General features: G+C 40.6%; 1 protein-coding gene across 1 annotated transcript; it reads right to left on the bottom strand.

Annotated features, from left to right (window-relative positions):
* LOC103929567 (protein LATERAL ROOT PRIMORDIUM 1) lies at positions 1–2,749 on the bottom strand. The gene is given in 3 exon segments (XM_048590301.1): positions 1–462; positions 598–1,102; positions 1,105–2,749. Coding segments are annotated over 3 exon segments (1,275 nt in total). The 5' UTR covers positions 1,528–2,749; the 3' UTR covers positions 1–115.
* Between the last annotated feature and the right edge of the window lie 8,619 nt (positions 2,750–11,368).

Raw genomic sequence — 11,368 nt, 5'->3', positions numbered from 1 at the left:
TATTAACAACAGGTTAACATATATAGTAGGAAGAAAAGTTAGACAAGTACAATGTTGTTCCTTCCAAACCACAAGGGGTAGGGGGTACCTAATTAAATAAATCCACGGTATAACATCAATTTATTGGATTACCAAAGTTTGAACCTCCCAGCAATCCTGCACCAGACGCGGCATAAACATCCGACGGGTCAAGAATCGGAGAAGAAGCCCCATTTCTTCCTCCGCCATTGCCACCACTAGTAGTGCCACCACCCCCCAAATGCAATTCAGAGATGTCAGGAAACCCTTCTCTACCATCAACTCCTTGATCATACAAGAAGCCTTTGAACACATGACCGTTAATTTTGACAACGGCGTGATATGCGTACTCATCCTCGCCGTCCTCCACGGCAGTCACTCGAACACACTTGAAAACCGCTGGGGCACGTACTTGTCCCGGCAATGGATCTTTGAAACCAGCATCTGTATGCATAAATTATACATAAGATGGTACATTTTTGTTAGTGAAATAAAACAAGTGAATCAAAACCCTAGATACTCAAATAATACACATGTATATATATGATTCGAGAGAGAGAGAGAGGTGAATTAAAGAACCTTGGTGACTAGAACTAGTGTCGTAGCTTCTAGGGGGAGTAGTGTTGGAAGTGGAAGTGTGAGAAGGGGTGGTTTGAGAGGCGCCAACCAGCCTGGGCTTCTTGGCACTAGAAGTCGACCCAGAATTAGACCCAGCCCCACCGCCAGCCGCTGCAGACATCAGCTGCCGCTCCCTGCGCCGAGCCGCCGGCACCCACGTGCTCTTCACGTGAGTCGCACAGTCGAAACCCCGGCTCTTGCAGCACGTCCTGCACCGCCGGTGCGTACAATCCTTCTTGGCCTGGTTCCCGCAGTCTTGACACGTCATGGTGGACGACCCCGACGATGCAGCAGCAGACCCAGCGTTCATAATGTTATTCCCTCCCCCGCCGCCACCACCGCCTCTTCCTCCACCATCTCCATCTTGGTTTAAGTGGATCCCGCCTAGATTAGTAGTAACGGCGGCCTCATGATGATTTTTCTTGAAGAAATGTGGCGGGTTCTGCTGCCACAATTGAATCCCTCCCCTCCTCCTGCTGCTGAGGAGCTTCTGTTGTTGCGCTGATGGCCGCCACTCATCATACCCATACTCATTCCCATTCCCATGCTCATACCCGCAGGTGTGTGAGTGTCTTCGTCATCGTCATCGACATTTGACATATTAGGTGGGGCGAGACAAGGGGTTGCTGTGAGAAGAGGAATGACTCCGACGCCGACACCAAGAGCGGTTGCGGGGTGGTTGGAGGCATTGATGGAGTGGTGATGGTCGGAGGAGGAGGAGAGGAGATTGGGGTCGTGGCCAGGGTGGTGGTGGAGATGGGTGTTGTGGTGGTAGGCGGCGGCTGGGGCAACGACAAAGAGGTCGCGGAGGCCGACCATGCCGGCCATCTCGGGAGGGAGGTGGCCGTAGGTGAGGGGTCTGTTGGGAGGGGCGGAGGACCACATGGACATGGTGGAAGGGGAGGCGGAGGAGGGTCCAGCGGCGGCGGGCCCCGCATTGAAGCCGAGGGAGAGGACGTCGATGTCGGGATGGTGAGTCGTGGGCCGCCCTGTGGTAGCGGAGTTGTTGGAGGAAGATGAACCCACCCAATCTGCAAATGCACCCGAATCGGAAGGCAGCCTCCTTGTAGTAGCCACAACTACTGAATTAAGTAACCCAGCTCAAACCTACACCCTTTTCTCAAATTTTCTAATCGGCTTGTTCTTCCTTCCTTCTTCTGAGCTCTCTCTCCCTCTCGCTCTCACACACACACACACACGCATATATATATATATATGTGAAGGAGGAGGATGAGAGGGAGAAAATCTATGTCTGGGTGTTATGTGTTTGTATGAAAAAGTTGTGTGTCTGAAATTTGATCAGATTTGGCGCAACAGATGGTTGTTGTATCGACGTGAGAATAAAGCTATTGCTAGGTTCAGTTTTTAGAGAGAGAGAGAGAGAGAGGGTCGTGTTGGGTGTGTGTGAATATATATATGCCTATATATATATATATATGTAATTGGAATAGTGGCGGTGCCGTCACTGGTGGTTCCGTTGCTGCTGCTGCTGCTGCTGCTTCCACTGTCACTCGTTTGGCTTTTTATGAAGAAAAAGTTGGTTTATTTCTGATCAGAAACAGATGGAGAGTTTCTACTTCTGCTTTTGGTTGTGCTTGTTCTTGTAATTGTGGGTGGGGGGCTGCCCCAAAAACCCCAAACTGAGAGTACAGCAGAATTAGACAACACCAAGCATAACCTATCTCCTCTCTACTGATGAGAGAGAGAGAGATGCAATAACAAACTAATAGCAACAACGACCTTTGCTGGGTATTTTCTGTTGTTGCTATTGTGCCCAGTAACGTTTCTCTCTCATCATCATCATGGATCCATATCTATCCATCCCCTTCTCTTCTCTTCTCCTCTCTCTCTCTCTCTCTCTCTCTCAGAGCTAGTACGGATGAGCCTTTTTATCTTTTCCTCTTAACTCACTCTCTCTCTCCCTACAAACCCTTCCTCAGCATGTTTCCTAGAAAGCCAACTGAAGGAGGTGGGTTCCTCTCTACCTCTCACTCCCACCCTCACTCACTCTCTCTCTCTCTCTCTCTCTCTCTCTCTCGCTCTAATAATCACTTAGCCCAAGGGCAACACAACATATTTCATAGGAGGAGAGACACAGGACAATAAAGCCAGAGAGAGAGAGAGAGAGAGAGTATAAAGACTTTTGTTCTCTAGTTTTTGTAGGTTTGTGAGTCTTGAGAGCAATTCCACCCGTTGTGGGACTGAGAGGACAAAGGCATGGACAATGACATTTAATTTGTCTTTACTATTTATTTTGAAAATTAATTGTCTTTTGCAAACAAGAGCATGAACAAGGATAAGTCACGGTTTTTCTTTTTAAATGCACAATTATGTTATTTAATAATAGACGAACGGTTTAAACTGTAAAACTTCACTCGTTGAACAAGGGTAAAAGAACGAACAAGCCACAAATATACTTTTTTATTTTTTAACGCACAATTATGTTATTTATTAATACATGAACGGGTTAGATTTTTGATGTGAAAATGAAAATGATGATTAGATGTATATAGAAAATAGTATATAACCTTTTTTTTTTTTGTAGTTTTATAGATAATAATTTTGAATTTTCCAAATTTTTTCAATATTCAAAAATGTTTTTTGTTTTAAAATTATGAAAATACTGGAACGTTAGATATCTTGATTGTTGAAGATCAAAAGGTTGAAATCACATCACATGGCTTAATGGTTGAGACTTTTTTTTTTCTTTTTTTTTTTTTTTGGGCTCAGCCTCACGTGGGTTTCACTCGCCCAAATCAAACGTGCAATGCACATTGTGAAGTCTAGTTTTATTGTTTGGCTTCCCTTGTCAAATGTTGTAAATTATACCACATGGTCTAGTTAGATTTAGGGTTTAAATGCTACTTTGAGATCATTATGCTGGAAATATCATTTCAAGAGCTTAACTTCTCTTATCAAAGGTTTATTCATATATATGCATTTTACAACATTATTTCCAATTCATTCTGTTTAGTGGTTCTGTCTCATCAAAACTTTACGCGAGCTGGGCACACACTTTAAGATAACCCACATGGGCTTTCTGACAACTTTTTTCCAAAGAGTGTTTTTACACCCTAGATCTTTTCAGATTGATTTTCCACATGACACGTGGTTTTTCTAGTCCTCTTTCTGTTTGAACATCAAGCCCTCTTTAAAAGCCAAATCTAGGGTTCATTTGTTTTTGGGGTTTGAGATTGGAAATTTTTTTAAAGCTTTATTTTTCATCTCCATCTCATATCTACTAGGAGCATCAAACATATTTTATGGGTAATATTCTTCATTTTCTAAACCTATCTTTGAAATTGCTTGCTTAAATTCGTTTTATATGCTCATTTGTTTTGGCTAGGAGTTTTGCATTTTGAAAAAATAGTTGATTTTACCTTTGAGCTACCTCTTGTGTTCTTCTTTAAAATCTTAGCCACAAAACCATGTTCATACATCAAACACCCAATCACTGCATATTAGGATAACATTGTCTTCATAGTTTTGTTTTATTTGGTGGTCAAGTTTTTCAAATTTCAAATCTTTAAAATAACCTCTTTTTAGATTCACATCGGTTTCATCTTTCAAGTGTTTGATTGGTGAAATTGACTAGACATCGAATCCAAATTTGCATCAACTTCATCATAACATTATTTGCATAAATTGATTTGGATTCGTGCCACAATGTGAAGAGCTCAAGAGGAGCTGCCACTTCGTAAAGACCGAATGAATCCATCTTGTGTAAGGCAAGGTTGCACAAAGGTAAAGCTACTTCATAGATTAAGATCTAGGAATCCAGCTTGCGTGGTTACTTTGTAAGAATCTTGATTTCACTAGTGGATTGGACTCAGTGGAGAGTCCCCGGATTTTTAAACCAAATGTGGGTTTTTCCAGCCAAAAACTTCTTGTGTTATAAACTAAGTTTACACTGCATATTATGAGCAATGAACTGATTTGTTGTTGACTAAGATAACTCATAGTGAACTAAGTTTGATTCATAGATTTGCATTTGATTAACTAACGAATCTTTACTTAGTTGACTGGTGAGCTTGACTAGTTAATCGAACATACTTTAATTCATAATTGCTTTGTTATTGCTATTTGCATAATGAATCAATGTGTAAATGTGTTCAAGCTTAGGAATTCCTGTTGCGAAACTAATCTAGGCAGACTCTGATTAGTTAAACATATTGGACAGTTATGTTTCGTTATTACAACTGCAATTTATATCTCTAACTAACTTGTAACTAGTTGACCAGTCTACAACACAAAGTTAATTTTTATTTGCAGGATATTCTGCCTAGTACCCGATTTCACATATGCCAAAGACAAAAAAAGGTGAAACGTGGTTGATATCTTGCCAAACAGTAGGTTGGTCGGGCTTGACTTGGCCCACGGACATTGATCAGCTTCACTTGGGCCACCATTTACCCTTTGATTATTAATACATGAACGGGTTAGATTTTTTATGTGAAAATGAAGACGATGATTAGGTATATATAGAAAATAGTATATAACCTTTTTTTCTTTTTTCTTTTCTTTTTGTAGTTTTATAGATAATAATTTTGAATTTTCCAAATTTTTTCAATATTCAAAAATGTTTTTTGTTTTAAAATTATGAAAATACTGGAACGTTAGATATCTTGATTGTTGAAGATCAAAAGGTTGAAATCACGTCACATGGCTTAATGGTTGAGACTTTTTTTTTCTTTTTTTTTTTTTGGGCTCAGCCTCACGTGGGTTTCACTTGCCCAAATCAAACGTGCAATGCACATTGTGAAGTCTAGTTTTATTGTTTGGCTTCCCTTGTCAAATGTTGTAAATTATACCACATGGTCTAGTTAGATTTAGGGTTTAAATGCTACTTTGAGATCATGCTGTTGGAAATATCATTTCAAGAGCTTAACTTCTCTTATCAAAGGTTTGTTCATACATATGCATTTCACAACATTATTTCCAATTCATTCTGTCTAGTGGTTCTGTCTCATCAAAACTTTACGCGAGCTAGGCGCACACTTTAAGATAACCCACATGGGCTTTTCTGACAACTTTTTTCCAAAGTGTGTTTTTACGCCCTCGATCTTTTCAGATTGATTTTGCACATGACACGTGGTTTTTCTAGTCCTTTTTCTGTTTGAACATTAAGCCCTCTTTAAAAGCCAAATCTAGGGTTCATTTGTTTTTGGGGTTTGAGATTGGAAATTTTTTTAAAGCTTTATTTTTCATCTCCATCTCATATCTCCTAGGAGCATCAAACATATTTTATGGGTAATGTTCTTCATTTTCTAAACCTATCTTTGAAATTGCTTGCTTAAATTCGTTTTATATGCTCATTTGTTTTGGCTAGGAGTTTTGCATTTTCAGAAAATAGTTGATTTTACCTTTGAGCTACCTCTTGTGTTCTTCATTAAAATCTTAGCCACAAAACCATGTTCATACATCAAACACCCAATCACTGCATATTAGGATAACATTGTCTTCATAGTTTTGTTTTAATTTGGTGGTCAAGTTTTTCAAGTTTCAAATCTTTAAACTGACCTCTTTTTAGATTCACGTTGGTTTCATCTTTCAAGTGTTTGACTGGTGAAATTGACTAGACATCGAATCCAAATTTGCATCAACTTCATCATAACATTATTTGCATAAATTGATTTGGATTCGTGCCACAATGTGAAGAGCTCAGGAAGAGCTGCCAATTCATGAAGACCGAATGAATCCATCTTGTGTAAAGCAAGGTTGCACAAAGGTAAAGCTGCTTCATAGATTAGGATCTAGGAATCCAGCTTGTGTGGTTACTTTGTAAGAATCTTGATTTCACTAATGGATTGGACTTAGCGGAGAGTCCCCGGTTATTTAACTCAAATGTGAGTTTTTCTAGCCAATAACTTCTTGTGTTATAAACTAAGTTTACACTGCATATTACGAGCAATGAACTAATTTGTTGTTGACTAAGATAACTCATAGTGAACTAAGTTTGATTCATAGATTTGCATTTGATTAACTAACGAATCTTTACTTAGTTGACTGGTGAGCTTGACTAGTTAATCGAACATACTTTAATTCATAATTACTTTGTTATTACTGTTTGCATAATGAACCAATTGTAAATGTGTTCAAGCTTAGGAATTATTGTTGCGAAACTAATCTGGGCAGACTCTGATTAGTTGAACATATTGGACAGTTATGTTTCGTTATTATAACTGCAATTACATCTCTGACTAACTTGTAACTAGTTGACTAGTCTACAATACAAAGTTAATTTTTATTTGCAGGATATTCTGCCTAGTACCCAATTTCACACATGCCAAAGACAAAAAAAGGTGAAACGTGGTTGACATCTTGCCAAACTAGTAGGTTGGTCGGGCTTGACTTGGCCCACGGACATTGATCAGCTTCACTTGGGCCACCATTTACCCTCTGATTTTTGGGTCTCTAGAGGACATTGTTGAGGTTAAAGGGCATTCACAAGCTCTTGCCCTTTGCTAATAGTTGGAATTGCTTTAAATTCACATGAAAGTCCCTCATTCATTAGGGCAAATAGTTTACTCCTTCATTCAACATTAAAAGAAATTTTTATATGCATTTGGAACACAACTCTACATGTTAAAACAAGAATAGACAATAAAATTAATGATTTTTTTAATGTTATATTAATAAAATAATATACAGGACATTGCATGACTATATTTCAGGTTCACTGAATAATTGCCTTGAAACTAATCCTTTTTCTTAACTTCATGGTGCGTGTATACCTCACTTTCCCGCAGCGCGTGGAGTTCATTATTCTACCACTAGTCTTACTGAAAATGGTGGTGCCCACACTAATGGAGAGTTGCAATGCGTCGTGTGTACACTACGCGTGCGCATTAATCTCTTCATTTTTCATCAACAAATCGTGGAGACTAAGTAGAGTCCCAAAATCTACCTGTTTTGTCATTTTTGGATCTAAATTTGGGTTTATAATTGTCAGTTGATGGAGGTGAGGAGAATGGATTGGAATAATGTCAAACTGTTTGTTGTTAAGTTGTGTTTGTGGTGGTTTATCTTATATCATTAATTTTGTTAGCATTGCCACCGCCATTGTGCCACCATGCCACTGTGCTATGGCTAGGTTTGACTGATCACTAATTATTTACCTATCATTAAACAATTGAAGTTCCAATTTCATGTCTGCCTATTATTATAAAGAGTGATTAAATGTAGAAATCTCCAACACTACGATCTTTTATGTGTACTTAAGATTACATTAAAATTCAAGTAGCTTAGAGAAAGTCTACTTCTAATTTACAATGTGATTTAAAGAGCACAAAAACCCTAGCAACAAACCCGTGCACCATTGGGCCTTGCTTAGGCTTGGGCTGGCGGCATCCTCTCATTTCTTCCTCCTAGCCCCTTCTTTATCCTTCTACCCTTTCCATAGTGATCTCTTTTCTCCTTCCCGCTTCCCACATCCACTGTTTTTTTTTTTTTTTTTCCACAGCCACTTTATTTTTCGACAACATTCTGGTGTACTCTAAGTCTAAAGCAGAGCATGTTTGACATCTTACTTTGGTGTTGAAAAGGTTGAGGGAACACCAATTATATGCTAAGTTTAGTAAGTGCCAGTTTTGGTTAGACCAAGTTGCGTTTTTGGGGCACGTCATTTCAGCTCAAGGTATTTTGGTGGATCCTCAAAAGGTGGCAGCTGTGGAGAAGTGGGAGCAACCGCGAACCGTCACTGAAGTGAGGAGTTTCCTTGGTTTAACAGGGTATTATCGACGGTTTGTTAAGGATTTTTCTGTGATTGCTTTACCACTGACGAGATTAACAAGGAAAGACGTTAAATTTGAGCGGGATGACAAGTGTGAGCAGAGTTTCCAGCAGTTGAAGTATTGTCTCACTCATGCACCTGTTTTGGCGCTTCCGGACGATAGTGGTGATTTCGAGGTTTACAGTGATGCTTCTTTGAATGGCCTGGGATGTGTGTTGATGCAGCATGGTAGGGTGATTGCTTATGCTTCACGACAGCTGAAACCTCATGAGTTGAATTACCCTATGCATGATTTAGAGTTAGCCTCCATTATATTTGCGTTGAAGTTGTGGAGACATTACCTTTATGGAGAGAAATGTAAGATCCTTACAGATCATAAAAGTCTTCAGTATCTTTTTACGCAGAGGGATCTTAATCTTCGTTAGCGGATGTGGATGGAGCTACTCAGTGATTATGACTGCACGATTGATTATCATCCTGGTCGTGCAAATGTAGTGGCTGATGCACTTAGCAGGAAGTCTCAGGGTCGTATCAATGCGTTATACGCTAGTCACATTCCTCTTCTAGCAGACTTAAGATCTACGGGAGTGAGGTTAGAGGCAGAAGATCGAGAAGTGGCTTTACTTGCTAATTTTCAAGTTAGGCCAATTTTAGTTGACCGGGTGCTTGAAGCTCAGGCAGCGGATAGGGAAACTCAAGAATTAATTCAAGCTCGAGATCAGGGGAGGAGGAGAGACCTCAGAGTTCGTGATTCAGATGACATGCTGATGCAGGAGGGTAGGATGATTGTGCCTAATAATTCGGATTTAAAAAAAGAAATTCTCGATGAAGCACATATCTCGGCTTATGCTATGCATCCAAGAGCTACTAAAATGTATCATACCATTCGACCATTTTATTATTGGCCGGGTATGAAGAGGGAGATAGCTGAGTATGTGAGTATGTGTGCCGTTTGTCAGCAAGTCAAGGCAGAAAGGAAGAAGCCGTTTGGGTTGTTACAGCCGCTTCCCGTTCCAGAGTGGAAATGGGAAAATATTACTATGGATTTCGTGTACAAGCTTCCGCGTACACATAATGGTTTTGACCGCATTTGGGTGATTGTTGATCGGCTTCCTAAGTTAGCACATTTCATTCCAGTGAGGGAGAAGTATTCTTTGGGTCGATTAGCTGAGTTATTCATCTCAAAGATCGTGAAGTACCATGGTGTCCCTGTGAGCATTGTCTCGGATCGTGATCCAAGATTTACCTCTAAGTTTTGGGTAGCTTTTCAGGAAGCTTTGGGTACGAGATTACTTTATAGTACGGCGTATCATCCTCAGACAGATGGGCAGTCAGAAAGAACCATTAAGATGTTGGAGGATATGTTGCGAGCTTTGGTGTTACAGTTTGGTGATGCTTGGCACCAGCGGTTGGATTTAATGGAATTGCCTACAACAACAGCTTTCATTCGAGTATCGGCATGGCACCATTTGAGGCATTGTATGGTAGATCTTGTCGCACACCTTTATGTTGGTCAGAGGTCGGAGAAAGAGTTTTGGTGGGCCCAGAGATTGTTGAGGAGAGTACTCAAAATGTTCAGGTAATCAAGTCTAACCTGAAGGCAGCCCAGGATAGGCAGAAGAGTTTAGCGGATCGGCATGCTACTGATAGAGTGTATAAGGTTGGCGATTGGGTATTTCTGAAGCTTTCACCATGGAGATGCGTTGTACGGTTTGGAAAGAAAGGCAAGTTGAGTCCCAGATACATCGGACCATACATGATCACTGAGTGAGTTGGCGAGGTAGCTTACAAGCTGGAGTTGCCTCTGGAGTTGGCTAGAGTACATAATGTTTTTCACGTGTCTATGCTCCGACATTATGTTGCTGATCCATTTCATGTGATACCTCCTCAACCCTTGGAAATCAATCCGGATTTGACTTATGATGAGGAACCAGTGACGATTCTAGATTGGAAGGAAAAGGTTCTGAGGAACAAGACGGTGAAATTGGTGAAAGTTTTGTGGAGGAATCATTCCGTGGAGGAAGCTATGTGAGAAACTGAAGATAGGATGAGAGATTTGTATCCTCGGTTGTTCTTTGATCACTAGGGGTTTATTGTATGGTTGTTTTGAATTTTGGGATAAAATTCTTATAAGGTGGGTAGGTTGTGAAAGCCCGTTCCAGAAATTTTAAAACGTACGCGTGAAAAGATGATTTTGCCCCTAGCGTGATATTTTTACGTTCTGTGGTTGTTTTTGGTTGGTGGTTGGCTGATGGTGGACCACACATTCTCCCACACACATTTCCTTCACCCTTTCCCTGTCCCTGCACCTGTCCCGTGCCATTTCCCTTCCCATTTTCCCCTCCATTATACGGACACACACACAAACACACCAAATCATCACAGATCGAAGAAACAAAGTACATATCCATGCTCGTGAGGTCCGTAGGAGTCCAACCATACCCATTTCAGGTAAGGATACCTTCATTTTCACGTCGAACTCGGGATACCCCGATTTTGTTACTGTTCATGCACACGTAAATTCTTATGTTTTTAGGAATTTCAAGCGTGTAGGAAGCTTGGTGAGGTCCTTAGGAGGCTCGAGGTGGTTCGTCTAAAGGTTTTGGACGTCGGGATAGTGAGTTTCGAGGTTGACCGGAATTGATGGAGTTTTCCCGGCGAGATTTCGTGGATTTTAGCACTTGAAAGTGGTATGAACTTGTTCCTCTCGTTGTAAGCTTCATTTTAGTACCAATTTTGTGAAATTTGGTTGAAAAACGAAGAAGATAGGACGATTTAAAAATTTCCCAATTTTCCGGCGCTGGAGAAGACGACGGAATATTCCGTCAAAACTGACGGAATATTCCTAACGGCGTTAATGAAATCCGTTAAAGTTAACGGAATATTCTTGACGGCGTTAATTGACGCCGTCAGCATGCCAGGCACGTGCCTGCGCGTGGCCGGCGTGTGGGGGCGCGTACGACGGTGGAAATTTTTTCTAAGAATATGGGGATGTTCCTG

This window comes from the organism of the source record quoted next, unplaced genomic scaffold, assembly GCF_019419815.1.
Source record: "Pyrus x bretschneideri cultivar Hongxiangsu unplaced genomic scaffold, Pyrus_bretschneideri_v1 Contig31, whole genome shotgun sequence".
Taxonomy (NCBI): Eukaryota; Viridiplantae; Streptophyta; class Magnoliopsida; order Rosales; family Rosaceae; genus Pyrus; species Pyrus x bretschneideri.
The sequence above is the reverse complement of the archived record's forward strand: the minus strand, read 5'-3'. Positions and strand labels throughout refer to the sequence as shown.